This window comes from Macrosteles quadrilineatus, unplaced genomic scaffold (assembly GCF_028750875.1).
Source record: "Macrosteles quadrilineatus isolate MER2022 unplaced genomic scaffold, UCM_ALF_1.0 Scaffold_9__3_contigs__length_116548681, whole genome shotgun sequence".
Lineage (NCBI taxonomy): Eukaryota > Metazoa > Arthropoda > Insecta > Hemiptera > Cicadellidae > Macrosteles > Macrosteles quadrilineatus.
Window position 1 is genome coordinate 7,015,989 of NW_026542602.1, and position 21,932 is coordinate 7,037,920.

The 21,932-nt window shown below is 34.8% G+C and overlaps 1 protein-coding gene across 1 annotated transcript; it reads left to right on the plus strand.

Annotated features, from left to right (window-relative positions):
* The first annotated feature begins 271 nt into the window (after positions 1 to 271).
* On the plus strand, positions 272 to 19,710 carry LOC129002644 (serine/threonine-protein kinase meng-po-like). Its single transcript, XM_054430602.1, has 8 exons — positions 272 to 395; positions 12,032 to 12,169; positions 12,610 to 12,801; positions 13,705 to 13,837; positions 13,959 to 14,040; positions 15,570 to 15,705; positions 16,428 to 16,602; positions 17,058 to 19,710. Exons 1-8 carry the CDS (start codon positions 330 to 332, stop codon positions 17,357 to 17,359), a joined length of 1,224 nt encoding a protein of 407 aa, XP_054286577.1. The 5' UTR covers positions 272 to 329; the 3' UTR covers positions 17,360 to 19,710.
* The last annotated feature ends 2,222 nt before the right edge of the window (positions 19,711 to 21,932 follow it).

Here is a 21,932-nt window from a genome sequence, read left to right on the forward strand (position 1 = left end):
GATTATTCTAATTAAAAAGCATATGTCTGAAAAAAAAAAAAAAAAATGTATTCACATTGGTGTTCTTCCCTTTTTGAATTATTAAAGAGAAACAAAAGTGAATACACAAACAAAGAGAATACCCTTAAGACAATTAATCCTTGTATGTGCTATTGTAAGTGTGTTGTGTGTGTGTGTGTGAGAGAGAGAGGTGGTGGCTAAGTGAACTGCCAAGATGAAAATAGCCACAACAGTCTGGGTATCCCGAGCCACGAGCCACTAGTCAGTCAACCAGTGTGTGTGTCTGTGAGTGATTGTGCAGTGATAATGTGATAGGTAGCTCAGGGATCATGACTAGCAGCAAGAAAGCAATAGGCGGCAGCATCCATCGCATCAGGGAGTTTGAACTGGAAAAAGTAAGTCCTAAAACTACTATTGTATCGTATCATTGTTTTTGGATACTCAAGTAGACTGAAGCAATTTTTTTATTCATAGTAAAGCCACTCATATAGTGTGCTATTGTATAAAAATCTTTCCCTTCCCTTAGATTTGGTTTTGAGAAATTTATATATCAGAAAAGACAATATGGGCGGTAATTCCTGTCGCACAGGGCCTTCCTCCACCGTGAGCATTGTAGTACATGAAGGTGAAGGGTGTTGGACTTTGCCCTAGACACTAGCACTAGTGCTTGACACCACTTAAGTGTGTTCACTACTGGTGATGAAACTAAATAGGCCTAATAAACTACAGTAGAACCTCTTTAATCCGAACCCCTGTAATCCGAACGTCCACTAATCCGAACGCCTCAATGCTGTACTCTATACACAGTGCAGTAGTTCTTTATTGTATACTGTATTTATTGATATACGCACCGTAATTATTTCAACTGTAATGTACAGTACTGTTTATTCCCAATGTTTACTACTGTATTAAATAAACACTGTATTCTACTTTATAAACCATTTTCCACTTTTCCCTAGCTATTGTTATGTAAAAACAACAATATGTTCTGTAATCCGAACTATTCAATAGTCCGAACTACCCCCGGTCCCAATTAGTTCGAATTAAAGAGGTTCTACTGTATTTAGATTTGAAACGGACTAAGATCAGATGAGTCTAGGAACATTAAAGTGGTGCAATATTAAGTTGAGCTGTTGAATATTCAGACCTTTCCTAGATTAAAAGATTCCATTTGAGAAATTTTTGTTCTTTTCATGCCAAAAAAGGATGAATGTTTAGAACAAAATTCAATTGGATAACCAATAAAATCATTTTAAGCCAGTCGATAGAAGTTATTCTTGAATCACTCAGACTGGTGTGACTCAACTAGCTTTTGCCATAACTTTGCACATTACTCCCACATATGTTTATCATCTTGATGGATCAGCTGAAGAAAATTTAATGACTGTCCAGCAACGAGTGCTTTGATGCATTCTATTACATTGTTTCCTGATTGTTATTGTATCATCTGATTGGCAAAACTGAATTATCTGTTAACTACTGTTTGTCCCCTATGGTATTATTTTTTTGATAACATTTAGGGCTGTTTTAAAATAGTAATAAAACATAGGATTTATAAGTTTTAAGGCTTGATTGTGTCCAATAACTGTAGAATGGACATTGATGTTTACTATGTTCCGTCTATAGTTGTGTCACTTATTTGTAAAATATTCCATCTAAATACAAAAACCTGCAAATATAACCTATTGTAAAACGCACAATATAAAATCTCTCTGAAAATCTATTTATTAATAGGCAAGGATGTTTTGTTAAAACCTTTTTCCTCAGCTTGTGTACATCGCAGGGAAAATCTACGCAACTTGTTAGAAAGATAGTTTCCTGTAGATGTGCAGAATCCCTTTATTAATTCAAATAAGCACAAAATGAATTTAAAATTTAAAAAAATTACATAGGTGGTTTCTATGGATGAAATAACAACAAAATGTAAACAGAAAATCAAAACAAATGGAAGAAATTCCAATCATATGTTTTATTGTTTTATTGACAGCACGGGGTAAAAATAGTCTGTACATTGATATTTTTGGTTGAGTTTTCGACCACTGGGCGACCTCTAGTTCTTTTAATTACACACTGTCTTCTTCAATACTTTCCTATGTCTTTGTTGGGAATTGAACTGAGAAGGTTACCGGTACAAAGAATGGTATTTTTGCTTGACAAAACAAATATGCTCATCAATTGAAAGTTCCTTCCAGAAAAGTGTGTACTGGGTGAGAATCATAAAAACTATACATGGTTGAACCTGGTTTATTTTAATGTTTAAATATTTTTTAACCAGACGACAGGATCAGATTCCAGATCCTGTAATGTCAACTCAACACAACACCGAACACTTAGTTTTTTTTCTTTTTTTTTTCATTGTGATGGAAAATGTCTGCAATATTCTTTTAGATAACATAAACTGACATCATTAATAATGAACAAAGATAGTAACTTACCCAATGACGGCTCAAACATTGTACTCGTCAAGAGTTTTCTTTTCAGAGAGCCAAAAAGGAAACATTATCAAATACTTTATAACGGTGCCCCAAGTCCAGTCTTATTCGCTGAGAGCTACAGAAGTAGCTGTGTAGAAAACCTAAAAACATAAAAGCACCCAGAATATAAATAGTTGATCGTATTTAAAATAAACAATGCAAATGGAACACATTTACAGGAAAAGATAGTTTAAATTACACACAAATAGATGAATATGCGCCCCTGACTATGCAGAATCAATATTGGCAACGTAATATTTATCTCAAACAATCTATTGTATGCAATTAAAGTAAACAAAGTTTCACTGCTAAATCAACTGGCTCCAAAGTTATCAACAGACGTGGAATGCTTCTCGAATTTAATTTTGAAACTAAAAGGTTCATTGCAAGCTTGTACCTACTAGATTTATACTATGTTAGATATAGTTTCCAAAAATCCAATTACCGGTAATATAATAATTCAGTTTAAAATTTGCAAATTCTTTTATTAAAACAGTCTTAGAAGAGACAATTCGTTATGATGGTTCTGTGAATTAGCTGTCTATAAATAGAGGAAACAAGAGACATACTTCCTGCCTTTGGCAGCTAAATATGACATCCAAATTTTATCTTTATGAACAACAAGTTTGAAGATTTGCCTGAGGAAGTTTATGTGTAGTCACACCATTACCTTTGGATAATGCAAGTAGTTTTCTTACTCTTTTGTATAATCTGAGCATCTTATGATATAGTTTTCCCAGTAACCAAAATTTAAAAACTGGTTTTATGTGACAGTAAAAATCTCTTGATATTTCATTTTACATTGTTTTCTAAAGATAACAGGCTTGCCTGAAGAGGAATAAGAAACAGTCCACTCTTTCACAATTACCACAAACATTTATTACCAATTTACCATACACAACAATATAAAACATTGCACTGTTGCAGACAGAATTTTCAGCCAGGAAAGATTTTATTTGGGGTTAGAGATGTCTTCAAGTCCAAAAAAATAAATTTATTCAGCAGCTAATAGGAACACACTTGGTAGGGCCTTGGGGCGCATAACTTTTACGCAACTTCTTGCTCATTTCCTTGCTTGAAAACTACTATTATCCTTGATACCTATAAAAGCCTCTGGGTGTTGGCCACTAGTCAATATTTTTTTATAAAAGAGAGGAGTCAAGCTTTAATTTGGCAGCTATATTTTTTAAGCGCTTAGTAGATTCTCTGTTGCATACCGGATTTACTATAAATTATTTCGCTATTTTTAACTGCTTTCCTTGCTAGGGCATTAATATCCCCTCCTAGCCACTCCATTATTATCACAACTAAACTGTTATTAGTGTTATTGCACACACAATAGCTTTAAAATAATGTAAATGTAAGATATGTAGTTTCAGATAAAGACATATTTACAATACAAAGAAAAGTTGTAAAAGTTTAGTTTAGTAAAACCACAGAGCAACGCTGGTGGCGCTGCCTACGGATTGACAGGCAAAGCTCTCTCAAACCGCTTAATGCTTTTTACCATGCGGTTGGCATTCTGGGTTATAGTAGTACGTTTTCTGTGGTAAAACAATCAAATACAAGAAGCTTTCCTCACACCCAGAGAGAAGAAAACCAGACTCCACAATCATTCACAAACAGAGCAGCAGCAGAGACACAAACGAGTCACAGAGCACAGAAAAGATCTCACTCAGAGTAAAAACCAAGTCACAGAGCACAACAAGAGATCTTACTCAGATAGTAAATCCAACGCAAGTGTAACCGCATCATCAATGGCAGAACAAATCACAGAGTGCAAATAGATCTCACTCAGAGTAAAACCAACGATTCACAGAGCACAGATGAAGATATCTCACTCAGATAGTAAATCCAACGCAAGTGTGTAACTACATCATCAAAGGCAGGACGAATCACAGAGTGCAAAAGAGATCTCACTCAGGGTAAAAACCAACGAGTCAAAGAGTGTAAAAGAGATCTCCCTTAGAGTAAAAACCAACGAGTCACAGAGTGCAAAAGAGATCTCCCTTAGAGTAAAAACCAACGAGTCACAGAGTGCAAAAGAGATCTCCCTTAGAGTAAAAACCAACGAGTCACAGAGTGCAAAAGAGATCTCCCTCAGAGTAAAATCCAACGAGTCACAGAGTGCAAAAGAGATCTCCCTCAGAGTAAAAACCAACGAGTCACAAAGTGCAGAAGAGATTATTTAATAAAACCTTATTTGTTGCACCGCACTTCCCCTTTTGTCTGTGTCAAACCTCTACTGCAAGACTAAGTAAATATCATTGTAAATAATTAGGTAGATGGGATAGGTGTGCGATGAGTCATAAGCCTTCCATAGCTTTGTTACTGACTAAAATCTGTGATTTTACATCAAGGAAGTCTTAGAAGCCCTTCGATCAAGAATAGCTGGGTCCAGTTTTGAACCTTAAAAAAGGTTTTAACTTTTCACAGGATTGAACCTTTAAAAAGCTATTGACTTTTCACAGGATATAACCTTCAAAAAGCTATTGACTTTTTACAGGATTGAACCTTACAAAAGACATTGACCTTTTTAAGATTGAAACAACAATTTTTACATTGTTGCTAAGCACTAAAACCAAGTACTCATCTACCACAGTAAAGAGTGATGTACTCTTTCCGCGAATAATAAACTATTTAGATGTGAACAGCCAACTTTGTAGGCAGGAAAACCCCGTTACTATCGTAAATTAACTGGCAGTATTAGTATAGCTTAACATTTAGGATCTAAAAGCTTTCTAACGAGTGTGAAACCACGAAGTGAGACATAAATTGAGCGGACCTGCGTCTAAATGTATAATTGAACAAACGGCTGCCAAATGCCAAATACTCTGATTGGACCAGCGGGCGAGTCCAACATTTGGTAACGAGGGATGTCAATGTCTCAGTACACAAATTGTGAAACGAAACTCCAGTAAAAATGAGACGTAGGCCTAATTAATTAATGTATATTAAAATATCACCATGTTTTTGTATTTTCGTCCACTTCCCTTGCGATATTGAATCTGGTGGGATCACATTAAGTAGGTACTTCTCTTGTGACCATCTGTTGACGGGACTCTCGACTCTTAGACCTAATCGGGCGGGTTTTTTTTCACTTTATCGGTTGTAGGTTAACCCTGCATTACACTGACCTCGAGACCCAGTCATACCCTTAGCAATACGGAAGTAGCCCTGAACCTTTGACTATTAATACAGTCAATGCCTGAACGTTAGGTAAAATACATATGTTCAGGGCCACTCCCATATTCCTATGGTAAACCCCCTTTAAGTTTAACTGGAAACCGATCTTTCATAAGGGAAATCATCAGTAAACTCTAAAACAAGTCTGTGGGGCCTTGGTCTAATGGCGCGTAACCAAATGTTCTTTGAGTTGACTTTTGTTTTTTTTAAGCAGCTAAACTGTTGTTTGCATTTTCGTGTCCAATATGGCAACCTATATGACCAATGTTGGCAAAACAAGCAAAAATGGAAAATTAATTAAAAATTAGTCGTCTTAAAAAGTTCCATTTGGATGGCAAATCCAAAACAGTGCAATCTACTTTCTGCCGACACTATGCATTTGATATAGTGTTTGTGTTTTCTTGGAATCAGAATGTGTTTACGAATAGTGTTCTCTCACGTGTGTGATATTTCTGTGTTTTCAATAGGTCGTTTTTAAAGTTCTAGATACGTTAAAACTAAAGGTAGCAATAACTAATTTAAAATCTAGAAACTGTAGGTAATAGGCGGATTGGATGACAGTTTCCCAACACAATCACACGTCATTGAATTTCAATTCAATAAGAGAATTCATTCATTTTGTCCCTTTCAAGAATGCCAAAACCATTATTTATTAGGGTGGAAATAAAGGAAATATTAGTTTGTGTGTAACGAGAACAATTTGTGTGTAGGTAGTAGAATGAAATAAAGACGAAAAGACATAGATGAGAAAAAATGAAGGGGGAAATAGGGGAAACACAAGTAAAATCAATCCCTATTGAGAAACTAATTCACTACGCTCAGTTTTCAGCCTTATATGCAAACTGTGTAATTAATATCCTACTAATATTATAAATGAGAAAGTTTGGATGTTTGTGACAAGTGAACACGAAAAATACTGGTCGGATTGGGCTGAAATTTGGCATGATGATAGCTCACATTCCCGATTAACATATAGGCATATTCTTATTTCAAAAATCCTTTCGGGCTCCGCCCCAGTGGCTCTGGAGTTTCCCATGTTAACCTTATGAGAAATGGAATTATTGAATCTTAACAGCTGTTTCAATTAAACAAGTTGGTTCTGTTCTATGATGTTCAATAGCATTAAAGTTACAAGGATTACCAACAGGGTGCAGCACTATTATTTCTTTTACATTTATGACAACAGCTAATTTGCAACCAAAAGGTGAGTGAGCGTAGCGAACGAACTTCAACCTGGAGGCGAGTTAGCGTAGCGAACGAGCTAACCTGAAGGCAAGTGAGCGCAGCGAACGAGCTCCAACCTAAAGGTGAGTGAGCGTAGCGAACGAGCTCCAACCTAAAGGTGAGCGAGCGTAGCGAACAAACTTCAACCAGGATGTGATTGAGCCATGCAAACGAGATAATCTTGAAAATTAAGAAGTTAAACGGGGCAAAGCCCGCGGGTTACAGCTAGTAATATTATAAATCACAACACGACACATGATAACACTTTATTCACATTTATGAGCTTGTCTTGGAAATGTAACTTTATAGCTTGGGTGAAAAAGCCTTGGTGTGTGCAACATGAACTATTTTGTTTAATGAAATGAAAACATCACCTATACATAAGAGTATACATTCCCATGTCAAATTAGTTGTGTTAGATTATATGCATGGAATGTTTAACCAAGCTTAACTATGAACAAAATTGTTAACAAATAAAAAATATTATATAAAGCTATACCTACAACATCTATCACTTGGACATTAAGTGACTTTTCGACACAAACTCAAGATTGAAGACCGTGGCGAAGCAGATGCTGAAAAATAAACGGGAGAAGGAAAGACACTTTTGGCCCGAGCGATGAACTACATCTTTCGTCATACTGCACCATTCTTTAAGTTGACTCATTCTCAACACGAATATTTTTGCATTCAATCTTAGAAGTTAGCTCCAAATTGGCTTCAATCTTGTCTTGCTTCATAATCAAACAGCTGTTACCGTCAAGTTCAACAATTTGACCCACATTCTTGTCGTTAAAGTTGTACGCAACTGGTATTCCTCCACCAACTAAATAATAAATTTGAATTAAAATTATTGATATACCTTTTCGTTTAAATCGGTACAATTGACATTAAATAGGTTATTTATTTGTTAAATCTTTAATTTTACACGATAATAAACACAAATAAATTCTAATGACGATAGTGGACTACTGTATTATTATTTGGAACTATATTCTTCTTGAAAGTCAGTGGAAGTAGGAATAAGAAAGATGTACAGCGGACGAAACGTTCTGTTCCCCGCAACAGCCGTTTTCGCTGCAGTATGTCAAAACAGAATTTTGACAGATTGAGCAGGTCATTAAACAATTGATATATTTGAACTAAACAGCTGATTCCTGCAGTTTTCTACCTTGAAATGCAAAAGTCTACGATGAAATAGAGAAAACATAAACACCACATGACGTTTTTGGCCCGAAAGTAAACATTTAACATTTCTTAGATAGAACTGCCAAAACATATGTTGAATGATATTAGTATGGAATTCGGGCCAACAACGTCATCTGTTTATGTTTATGATCCACACCGGTATTTTTCTTGTATTCGTGATAAACCCACATCACCACTAGCTAGGTGATCTGAACTGTTGGTTCTGGTTCTAATCTCGTGCAGTTATTTATAGCAGAGTCGGTCCGACATAGTGTTTACAATGTGTCGATTTCAGCACCCGTGTGTTATTTTGTTCCATTTGCATTTCAAATTAACCGTAAATAAATAACCGACGTGTTATCAAATTACGTCCAAATCTTAAAATCAATTCTACAGTGTATACATGTATAAATATACAATATTTGAATAGTGTTGTGTTTTAGTGAAGCTACACGAATCCAGGTATCTAAGGGTGTTTTTTTTATTTATATTTTTAATAGTGATTTTCCCGTAAAACCCCCCAAAAAAAGGAAAAATCTAATTTTCCAAAAAATGGCCCGAACGATTTTGAATAAACTTTAGTATATAGCTGATGTACCCGTGCTTTGCAACGGGAAGAGGACACAAAATTGAAACATTTTAACCTTTACCAATAGACAGAAACTTCAGTGATGTGACGAGGTATTTATATTATATTAATATTTACTTCTGTTGCATATAATAGTTACACATCCGCCAAGCTTTTAGAAACAAAATTCAACTTTTATGGCCTTAGAAACGTCATGACTTTTAAATCTGATAAGTAGTGGATACCACCATTTTGGTTTTGATTAATTGTAAATCTTGTGTAGGCTGATAATATGAAATAAACTTACCAAATCTTCGAAAAAAACTTTCACATACATGATTTACCTTCATCTCCCTTAATTACATATATTTTTTCTCAATTTTTGACATTTTAAATTTAAATTTTGACGTTGCAAAACTACTAATTATTAAATTTTAATGAACTGTTTTTTTTTAATTTACTCTTCTTCATATTAGATCACAAATCCTTCCATCTTGTGGTTTCTTCACTCAGAATAAATCATTAGCAAAAAATATCAGCTGTTATAATCTTTAGAAATATTGGTGTGCCTTATCAATAGTCTTTCGAAATTTTAAAGAAACTATATCTATACTATAAAAAATGTTAAACAAATAATTTAGCATTAGACAGCAGACAAAACTAATATGATTATCCAAAGCATCAAGGACTAAATAATGTAATAGCAAATACAGTATATGTTTCATTGCATCTCTGATTCTACTCTACAAAAATATCAACACACAACTTAATATACAAAACCAGCAGTTCTTTCAATCAGTTCCATCTTCCATTGCCTTTACATTTTCACAACTTACCATTAAGTAAACATAGTAACAGATATTTCATTGATTTAGAAACAAAAAAAACACTGTGTACTGCTTAGTTTTATGATATTTTCCTTGGTTTCAGTGGTGTGGAAAAACACAAATAATAAATTTATCAAATAAAGTAAATATGGACTGAAAGCTATGTTAAGATAAAATGAGAGTACTTTATACTTTTTATAGGTACTTTATACTTTTATACTTTTTGATGAAATGGCAACCATACAAAGTAGGTATTTTAAGCCAAGTATGAATGGAGATGAGTGTAGGATGTATTTTGTATTATGAGTATTTTTTATTACCATTTGATAATTAAATATGGTTACACATATACAACAGATTTTAGAACACAAAAATCGATGCACAATTTAGTTATTGATGATATTCTTTAGTTTAATTTAAGCATAGGTTTAGCGAAACACAATTACTAAATTTACCTAAATATACATGTAAAAAAACAATGTGATGTGCAAGTTATGAAGTTAATCTAAGACATGTTAATCAGTCCGAATCTATTTAAAGTAGCCTCCAAATTCATACAAACCATCTATAGATTGTAATTTTCCTACTGTTTCCATGAAAATATATCAATAACATTATTTTCATAACACTTAAGACACTTTAAAAATCTTAAGCAGAACCTGAGTTGATACAGCAACGCTTTTAGAATATTTTTTATTTCTATAATCGTTGACATAGTTTTACAATAAATAATCCATGATAAAAGGTTAGATTAAAATAAACCTACAAAAAGTTAGTAAACAAAAAATATAGGTTAGTTATGAAAAATATTATATATTTAATTTCATTGGATCAGCTGTCTTCAATTGTGAAATATGCAATTTGGCAGTTCTTCTTGTTTACATTGAAATGTCAAAGCAAATGTAAACATTGTGAGTATTATCATTGCAGCCATGGATACCAATCAATATTTACTTTGAAAATCCTCACCTCAGAACCTTTAAAGCCAAAGGGGCAAAGCCCACGGTCAGTATCAAAGTGTGAATAGTCCTATAATGGTCCTTGGTATGGTAGCTATATTTTTGTAAAATTTAAGCCCAGTTGGTTCAGTAGTTTTTGCACCTATTAGTAATACACATACAAACAGACACCATTAGATTTTTATATAATAGTATAGATATAGAAAGCCCATTAAATTCTGAACAATATGGTATACCCATTTATGTAAAATTATGGTTAAAAAGTTATTGTAACTTTTGTTACTATCCCAATAAAGAAATAAAATAAAACAAATCGAATTTTTTAAAAAATCCGGTTTTATTAAAACAGCATTTTATGGTCGTTATAATAACAAAATAGTGCAAGTTATTGTACATTTTGTGATTTTCCCTATAAAATATCATAGTTACTCCCACCTTACCTTATAAAAGTTGTTGGCAAGATAATGGGAGAAAGTATGTGTCAGATTGTTTACGTTTATTTTGTATTATTTAGGTTATGGCATGTCGATAAAAAACAAGGTTTAGGATGTTGTGTAAAACGAAAATTCTTTGATATAATTCTTTTGTTAGTAGTTTACTACTAAAAATCTGTGTAAGCTCCATTAATTAGTGGTTTACAAAAAACATGTCTTTGCTTGTTGTTTACCAGTTGTTGAATGCAATACTTAGGAGCGAGCGAGAGAGAGAGACAGAGTCTGAGCTCTACAGGAGCTATTTTCTCTGAACAGAACAGTTATAATGAATTGTAAGCGCCAAGTCTCTCCATTGTTCTAATGCAAGTCTTGCTATGACGCAGATCTCTGATAGATAACAACTGTTTTTGAACAACTTCCCATCCAAGCAATGCGCAATATACATCTTTTCTAGCATATGTTTTGAATTTGTATTGCAAACGAGTTTATCTCACTCATAAAATCACTACGTTTAAACAAAAGCAAAATTTAGATGTGGATAATGGACGTATTTAATCAATTCCCACTCAAATAATAATTTAGTAAAATGTTTAGAATGGAGTGATTCTAATTGAATGCCTTTGTTACTGACCAAGTATTTTTTCTTATTCAAAATCTTGTTTAAAAGGAATATTATCAAGGGCAGTAACAACGTTATCTAACAATTGAGCTGGGGACGCCACCTTGCGTATTTTAATCCAAATGAGTGAAGGATGAGTGATAGAACGAAGTGAGATGATCTGTTTAGCATTGTTACTGACTAAGATCAGCTGTTTCATTAGCCAGGACCATTTATTTAAAGCCCAATGATCAGGAACAGCTGAGTCCAGTTTCAAACCATCAAAAAGTTACTGCGACCTTTTGATTGTTAGGCGAGCACTGCGACCACTCAGCTACCCAGACTTTTACAATATCAAACAATTGAAAAGCTGCTGACTTTTCTAAGGTTCTGAATCACATAAATATCACTATACTCACTCTAGTTACTAAACTCTTGATCTGAATCGACTTGAATGAATGTTTCCATACTCTATACATTTTGAGAGTATCTTCCAATGCAACATCAAGTTGTAAAATTCGAAAAATGTAATTTGAGAGGGGAAAATATGGTAAAAGTATTTGTATTTTTCAGGTAAACTTAGCAGAAGAGTTCGACATCCTACAGATTGTTGGAGAAGGATGGTTTGGCAAGATTCTGTTGGTAGAGCACAAAGTTACAGACACGGAGATGGTGTTGAAGGCGTTGCCGAAACCTTATGTTTCTATAAAAGTGAGTAAAAAGATAACAAGTTCAATGGAATACTGTACTTAAATAAATGGTGGTTCGTTCACAAAATGCTATTTGTTAAACGTTATGATCATACATTCAAGGCAAAGAATAGAGTGATACAATAGCTTTATTTTCAATCACAACTTAAAATGTTTCTCTTCCTAGATTGGAACAAATGTTTTAAGTTTACATTTTAACAATCCATCCTTATTACAATCATACAATAACAATCATGTTATTGAATAGTTTAAATTCAAATATATCAACTCTCGAAACGAACTTTTAAAGGGAAATTTCTCAGTTCTCACACCCCAAAAGATCAACTAAGGGATAACATAACATCCTATATATAAAAGTTAGAACGCCCAATGATCTAAGTTCTCGCATGATCATTAATCATTAAATTATTGTACTTACACTTAACAAACTCTAAATTACAGGATTTCTACAGAGAATTCCATTACGGTCTTCATCTGTCCGCTCACAAGAACATAGTCACGACTCATGACGTGGCGTTTGAGACTGCAGGGTTCTACGTGTTCAGTCAAGAATATGCAGCATTGGGAGATCTCACGAGCAACGTGTCCGAGACGGGAATAGGAGAGCTGCATAGCAAACGTGTGGCCAGACAGGTAGGATATGTCTGTAGCATTGGTAGCGTAGCATTGGTAGCGTGCCATTGTTAATGGTGGAAATTTAGCATAAACATCCAGCTGTAACCAATCTTATTGTTTTACTTGATAAGCCGAAACGTTACTCATTCGGCTCGTCGGAATCATATTATTAATTGTTTGAGATGGGGACGACACATAATCACTACAATTTATCTTTGGACGCTGAAGAAACCATTGATTTTATACATCGATGGAAGTAAGAGTCTCAATAATCAACGGTTACTACTTTCCTGGCCTGTGTTCTTTTTTGTACTTCATCGTCCGCTCGATGTGTTCAAGAAATAGCCTACTCATGTCAAACTGAGTATGGAAATTACCTTCCCTTTGAAAACCGGAGAGATTCAAGCATTTGATTAGATAAATATCTTACTTTGTTGACTTAATCGTCGTAGAGAACACCTTTGTTGTAGTTCTTGAGTAGGTAAGATGTTTGTGTCACCCTAAGCACTTCGCATCTTCCTATGCAAGTTGGCGAAATATATAGGGTTACACAAACACCTTACGTACTCAAGAACTACAGGCAACAACAACAAAGGTAATCTAATTAATTTAGTTCTTGAAACTGGGATAACAACATAAGTTTGTAGATAACACATCATAGAGCTATAGTAAATTTATTCCAGAAGACACGCTGAATGAATACAAACATGCAAGAAGACTAAAAGCTGGATAACAAATTGGAACCATAACCATGTCTACAAACCGTATTGATGAATAAATATCTAGAATTTCATCAGAAAATCGTTTGTGTAAATTTTTAATTCCATTATAGTCTTGAATTAAAAAATCACGCAATAGCCTATTGAATGTTGATGAAAGTACTGTATTACTAAGTTAGTTAATTTTGATGTATTCTTTCAGCTGGCGGCAGCTTTGGAGCACATCCACGCCAGAGATCTTGTACACAGAGATGTCAAACTGGACAACGTGTTGGTCTTCAGGTCAGACTTTGCTAGGGTCAAGTTGTGCGACTTCGGTGAAACCAGGAGAGCAGGTGATTGTGAAAACAAATACAAACAATAAACAAATTAGTGGACAGAAACGTATAAAACTTAGGATTTCTATACTCCAAACGATTGTTTTCTTCTGGGAGTAAAATAGTTGTATATTTTCAGGGACGCTGGTAAGAAGGAGGAACGAGTGGCTTCCGTACTCACCACCTGAAGTACTACTTACAAACACGGATGAAACATACAAGTGAGTAGGTAGTGGTAGGAAAATGTGGCTGAATAATGTCACTAATGTGGCTGTAGTGTAAGTCTCTGCAAATTGACGCCAGTTGGTATAAAGAGGATTGCTAAATCCAGAATTAATTATCTAAGGCAGGAAGAACCTTAACGTGAGAGGGCAGGGTGAACCACCTTGCACATACTGCTCTGAGTATTACTGTATGCAGATTTCCTTCCTATAAAAATAATCGAGTGTACCTCCGAAAAACGTATTGAGGGATTGTTGCCTTGGAGAAATCTGAAGAAAGATGACAACTTCCACAAACATCTTCGTACAAACCAAGATGATATCTAGGATATTTACTGGTTCCTGGAGTGGAGTCGAGTGATCTGTAGTTTGGGGTGAATACACGGACAAGCATAAAATAACCTAAAAGGGTTCCATTAGTTTTCTGCAGCTCGTGGGGGTTTAGTGAGTGATTGTGCTAGTTGGAGGACCAAGCTGTGTCTTTTATAGATCTTCAAACGCAACAAAAGAAATTATGAGACTAGTGTAAAATCAAGGTTGCATTGTAAAGTTACGTGGTAGGATATAGGTAATTCAATTAAACTAAGTTAGTAGATTGAAACAACTATATGCTCTACTTTTAACTATAAATAAGTACACTGAGATAATAATTGTATTCAATACTCGAGTATGAAAATCCCGTGGTTTGAAAGGTTGATCGTAAACTGTTCCGAGTTCGGATGGGATTTGGCATACAGCTTGTCTCTGGCACGGTGTCAAAAATTATGCTCTACGATTGTGAAGAGAAGAAAGTGAAGTTTTTTCAGACTTGATAAATCGTTTTGAACTCGCCAAGTATGATTGTAGGGACAATTACATTACGAATGTCTTTGACAGAAATTTACAACTACGATTCCAACGTTTCCTGGAACGTTCTGAAAATGTATAGCAACGTGAAAAAGGTGGAAATTAACACGCCTCTTCAGAATGAATTGCATCCAAAAGAATTCGCTGGCGTCTACATTTAATTTATAACTGGTAATATTCTCACGTCCAAATAGATTGTTTGCAGTAGGATGGATCTGTCGGCAAAAAGGTTGAAACACGCATAAATTACTTTATGAGTTTAGAATATAGCAACATTTATTTTTTTCCGCTGATATGATAGCATCAATTAGAGGCCTTTGTGTCTTACATAGCAATGGGTCTGATTTACATCTTAAATCAATATCAGACAAAACAACCCCAACAAGTTCTATTTATGTCAAAATGAAGAGTCCTCCATTTATTTTCTTGTACTTATTTTTTACTTAGCTTACTTATGATATTTGCTCCTCTTATTACAACTACTGCCTTTATACCAAAGCCCCCTTACGATAACTGCCCCATTTATGAAAGCTCCTCCCATAATTACATATGTAACTGACACAGTTGTCATAACTGGCGCAGTTGTCGTAACTGGCGCAGTTGTGCTGGTGCAGTTGCTACCGTAACCCAGTGTATTCTATAGCCCCGACCGTAACCACTCATGACGCTCTCTCTGTGTACAGGGCGGAGACGTCACACGATGTGTGGCAGTTCGCCATCGTCGTGTTTGTCTGCCTCACGGGGTGTCTTCCCTGGCAGAAGGCGATGTTTGATGACCCAAGGTATACAAGGTACCTCCAATGGCACGGCAGCAACCAGGTAAGCTAGCATTAGAGTTAAATTTTTCTTAACTAGCTCATGTATTTGTGTTTGTGTAATATCATAGACAAATTTCTATTTTAGACCCGGGACCAATTTGCTTTTTCCTTTTTGATGTCCCCAGAGGCCAAAAACACCATCCGTTCAAATTCATACATACAGTATATGTGCGTTGGCACGATAACTCAAACAAAAATGATCCGATTTTGATGAAATTTGGTACAAACGTGTAAACCTACGTTTATTCAAAGGAGTTCACGTACCAGCACAATCGGACTATGGGAACGGGGTTTTATGGAGTGAAAATGGATTTTTCCTATTTTTGACCCTAAAAACACAAAGTTTCATGATTCCTCCCCAAACCATTTTGTACGGAATTCCGTACTTTTCCGTATTTTGGTAATTCCGTAGTATAGACTTTGGGTGACGACTATACCACGACAGGATGATCACTATCATTGCCTCAATTTAAATTTTGATACTCGTTAAAGAGTGACATCAGGGCGTTGGGCTTGAGTGTGTTAGTGGTCCTCCTGGCGTGGCCTACTCATCTACCTAATAATAATACAACAAAACAACATGTAAAAGTAGGAACCCGTTTCCTAAAGAATTATTACCTAATTTGTTTCGGAGATGCTAGAACACAGTGGGGAAGCAAAAATAAATGAAAATGTCATTTAACTCATAGACATTTTTGATATACACAATACCTGATTGTGCAGGTGATGATGCCGGTCCGCAAGCCCAAGCTGTTCAAGCTGGTGTCTGCGCGAGCCCAGAGGTTCCTGCGCAAGTTCCTGGAGCCGCGCGCAGACAAGCGACCGCAGCGTCTCACGGATCTGCCGAGGTATCTGGAGGATCGGTGGCTGGCCAAGTCTTCACTGGACCGACAAGCTGGTTAGTATCAGATCACTACTAAACTTACGATTGCAAGATGGTTTTTACCATGTTTATTTCACTGCTTAGTTGTGCAATGGTGTTGAACTGAACATTGCTGACGAAGAAGATTTTACTATATTGGTCGACAAGCTGGTCAGTGTGTCGACCTCAGAAAGCTTCCGGTTCAGCTATACGTTTCCAAGATTTTGTTTACCTTATTTTCAAAACTATCTTTGTACCATTAACCAAGAAATGAACATTGGCGGTGGGGGATTTTCCTCAAATCGTTACCCCGACCTTTGATGGACCCGTTATTATAGCATTCTTTAGCATTATCTACTTCTATGCTTTTACTGTCCACACTTGCACAGCCTTAAAAGCACATCCTCAAAAATGTGTCCTTTTTTATCTTTATCAGTTGGCTGTCATAGTTTTCATGTAGGTAACCTAATAATGTAACTATAATTTTACAGAGATGGGCTACGAAGATGACGGCCTCTGCCCTTCCATGTACAGTTTCCACAGCAGCGCGGAGGAGAAGAACAAACTGCTATCGACCCTGGTGGCCTACGGGATAGAGACCACGGTGGACAGGAAGGCGAAGAAGGACAGAATCCGTCAATGGATCCAGAGCAGCGTGATAGACGAAGATGAAGAAGAGGAAGAAGGGACGAGTACCGCCACCTCTAGCAGGACCAGGAACTACGGAAGATCCAAGGAAGCAGGATCTTCTACAGGAACCGTGGGGACGGACAGTAGATCTGCGAGTGCCTGAGAAACATGGTGATTTCCAAATATTAGACTTCCTCAGACATGGGTGATGACTTCAGATTGTCTGCTGGCAGACAATCATTGTGTCATTGCCAAGTTTGATTAATATTGTCTGCGCCACCGTCTTGGACGGTACAGGCAATCCAAGGTACAGGGGCGTTACTAATACAAGTCTAGTCGTCGTGTCAGGAAAATCTGTAAAAGACACTCTTTCTTCTTGTTTACCTTCACAAACACTGAAAGCGAGCTTCGTGTTAGATTGAACCCGACTGTAAATATGTTGCACGTTCTGGTGCTGTTATATGGGTATAAAATACAGTCCTTAACAGTATCCGATATCTATACCATCTATGCACTTTTACTGTAAGCTTTTAGTATGATAAAGACATTAAATATGTTTAGCTATACAGGGTGTCAAGGAACACTCTACCAATATTTTAGGGCATTGTTCATAGGTAAGGAACGTATCTACCCAAATATCATATTTCAATTGTCTGGAAGTTCTTAGTTACTCACACAGCCGCTATTTTGTTTTTTTCACTTTGTGGTTAAACATACGAAATTGGAACTTTGCACAAATATGTAACAACTAGACAAAGCTTTTACAAAATTATTAAAGTTTTCGAAATTCATAAAAACAAATGACGGCCATTTACAATTTTTGTTCTTAAATAACTAAAAAAAAGTTGAAATTTGGAGCTTTAATGGTACAAGACAACATGCCTCGGCATACACTGCAACTACCTCCAGCGGTCACGTATCATAAAGCTCAAAGCTGCCATATCTCAGTTATCATTCGTTCAATCTTAAAAAATAAGGTTGCAATCGATTTGTAATTACATTGCCTTTAAAAAGTTATTCTTGTAAAATCTTTGTAAAACCAACGGTTTTTGTGTTATTAAAGATACAAAACTGTAAATGGCCACCATTTTGTTTTATGAATTTGGAAAACTGTCATATTTTTTGCAGCTTTGTCTAGTTGATAAATGTTTGTACAAAGTTACAATTTTGAATGTTTAACCATTTTTCACTAAAAAATTAATAAGTGAAAAAAACTAAATGGTGGCTGTGTGAGTAACTAAGGACTTTTAAATATGATATTTAGATACGTTTCATACCCAGGAACAATGCCCTAAAATATTGGTGGAGAGTTCCGGGACACCCTGTATATTTCGATCAGTACACAGGCCTATGGGAAACTCAGATAATCATAAAGACGACTTGCTTTTATACAGTTGTTCGCTGGTAGTTTTGGAAAGGTAATTCGGACAAGGTCTGGTGGCAAATTCACTTTCATATTCGTTGATTGATTTTCCTCTGTATTTCCAAAAGATCTGGTGACCTCAACAAAGCTTGGTATCCAGCAAGGACGTAGTTTTGATTATCTTGTTTTCCCATAAGGGTTCATGAACATCACATATGTAGTATTTGTGTTAATGTTGATACAATGTTTTAGTTAATTATTGTCATTGATTTTTTTTTTATTATTTTAGATTTTTTAAATTGAGGCTCTATAGCAAACGATGACTTTTTCCTCGAACAGCTTGATAAATGGTTATAATTGTATATCTAAACTAGTTTCTAAGAAGTGCTAAACTATCGTACAGTTAATTTGAGATATCCCTTATCTTTATCCAGCCTTTTTTATAGAGTAAAAAGAGGATATTTTATATGTGAGGGTTATTATATTAATGTTTAAGATATGTATAGGAAATTACCTGATAACTTAGGACAATACTGTTGTGACTTAGAAATAAGTCATTGTTTGTAAATAAAATATGTTTGTAGCTTTATCTTATGTAAGTCCATATATGTGTCCAAGTATATATAAGAACCACCCAGTTTTGATTATGTAAATTGTGTTCGTGTCCAGGGAAGGAATTTTGTTTTAAGTCCTTAGTAACCACACAATATTATTGTCATTAAGGAATAGCAATATAAGTTAGTTTAGTAGCATAGTTTTCTCCAAAAATACAATAGTATCAATCGATTAAATTACAAAAATATATAAACGAAGCTATTCTAATTTGCAAATCTAACCTATAAGACCTTTGTTTTTTAATCACTAGTTTCAAAATGAAAACGAAATGATAAAAGTGCATTCAATTGTGTATTATGATTTTATAAAATAAGTATAAGAGTAAAATTGTTTTCTCGTGTATTTAATAAGTAGCTCAGTTGGTCTTCAAAAATGTAGAAACAGAAAGTGAATGAGAAATATAGTTTTATTTTAGTAATATCTCAGAAAATTTTAATTGTGTTCTTTATGTTATTTTTCAATTGTTTTTGTTGATGTAATGTTGCCAACATATCATTGTAATAATGTATTTTATTATATTATAGATTTAGAAATAATCGTAAATTTTATTTGTAAATATTATAAAATATATTTAAGAAGTTTTAACAGAAGGAAATATTTTCAACGGTTCTTATAATATTTGAGTTATATCATTAATACATGCTGTAAAATCTCAAAATTGTAGAGTAATTCTTGACAAAAATTAACCTTTTTACTACGTTTATGCACGTAAAACTGCAATTATAGTTTTTTTTTGTAATTTTAACCATAATAAAATTTCAATTGTATTACATACTGTTTGGTTTACAGTTCAAAAAGTGTTAATAATAATCCAAGTTTAAATATTGACATAAAACACTGTTTCATAAATTGCATATTTTAAAAGAGTTTTTTATAACAATCAATTTACAATCTAAATACACATACATACGTTTATACGACTGTGATTTATTCAATGAAACAAAGCTTTTTTATTAGACGACAAAATGTGGCTATTTTTATTTACAAACAATTAGAAATTGTGTCATGAGTTTACTATTTTTGTAAATTTCTATTGAAAATGTGTAAATACTTGTTTTGGTTACCTCAATTGGTTTGTAAGTACATATTTCTCGATTATTGTAAAAAATGTAGTCTTCAGCATAAGACAATAGCGATAATTTTAATATACTCTTTTACACGAACACTATAAAAATACCGCTATGGATCATAAACATAAACAATTGACTTTTTGGGCCCGAAAGTAAACAAAACCCCTATACTATTAGCATTAATTAACATATGGTTTTGTTTACTTTCAGGCCAAACGTCATTAGTTTATGTTTATGATCCATACCGGGTCTTTTCTAGCATTCGTGCTCTTTTATATCATAATCATGTCACCTTTTTTGCCGGAACTCGGTTGCTAACCACAACCTGAAAATCACTATAGATGAGCAAATTTATGCAATATTCAATGTTATCAATAATCCAAAGCCTAGAATACCATCTTAAATTAATAAGTGACTCGTAAAAGACTGAGAACTTTCCAGTTCATAATTGAAACGCTTCTAGATGTCATGAATAAAATGTTACCTGTAGTATTATGTGTGTTGTTTTTGTTACCTCATTATTCGTTAACATCTTAAAATGCAGTAGTAATGTTCATTTTCACCACACTATGATGTTTTTGGCTGTATTACATACGTTAATTGGTGGCTGAAAGTTACGTTTTGCTGGCCATGCCAGCTGTCATCGTAATTTGGGGACCGAGCAGGTTTTTACAGGCCGGGGCCGGAAAATCAGCTGTCCGCTTACTTACTTAAAACATGAATGCATTTACAATACACAATCAAAATCCATTGCAATAGAATTTTGTTATTGTCACCGTTGCCTAGCAACTATTTATTTTCATTTTTGCTGATTCCTCAAATTATTTTAACCTTAAAGTTGTAGTTGTGTTGACTATCAGTGTGCATTATTATTGTGGTGAATAGTGTTAATAGGGTATAGTGTGGTGAAAAATTGCGTTCGTACCACGGACCGAAATGGTTTTGCAGCTCTCGATCGATTTAAGTTCTCGACTTCGTCTCGGAACTTAAAAACTATCTCGAGCCGGCAACACCTCATTTTCGGCCCTAGGTACGAAATATACTATTATGTATCCAGTCCTAATAACAATGTATGGACTTGATATCATGGAAGTCATTTTTTACACCTTCTCTTCAAATCAGCTGTATGAAGAAAATGTCCTAATGAAACGAAAAAATGAGAAGAAGATGAAAGAGAAGTGAAAATAATGTAAAAATTATTGGTTTTTAATTACTACAAACACAAATAAGTATGTATTCCCAAACTCTCTACCTCAGAACGTTTTAGGGCCAGATCAATGTCCTGAGTTATCTATATTTATAAAAGAGGATGTTTGTGTATATTTGAACGTTATGAGCAAGGGCACCGTTGACCGATTGCCATGAAACTTTCAGGCATTATTAAGCTTTATTCAAGGATGGTTTGTGTGAAGTTTGGTGCAGATCCCTCAAAAGGGCTCCACCCCAGTGGCTCTGAATTTTCCCGTGTTAACCTTATGAGTAGGCCTACTCGTGGTTAAATGTAATTAAAGAATTTTAACAGCTGTTTCAACTAAACAATGTGATTCTGTGATGTTCAATAGCATTAAAAAGCTATAAGGTTTACCAACAGGGTGCAGCACTATTAATTGTTTAAATTGATGACAACAGCTAATTTGAACCAAGCAGCAACAAAAAGCTGTGATACAAAATGGGAACTGTCAAAGTAG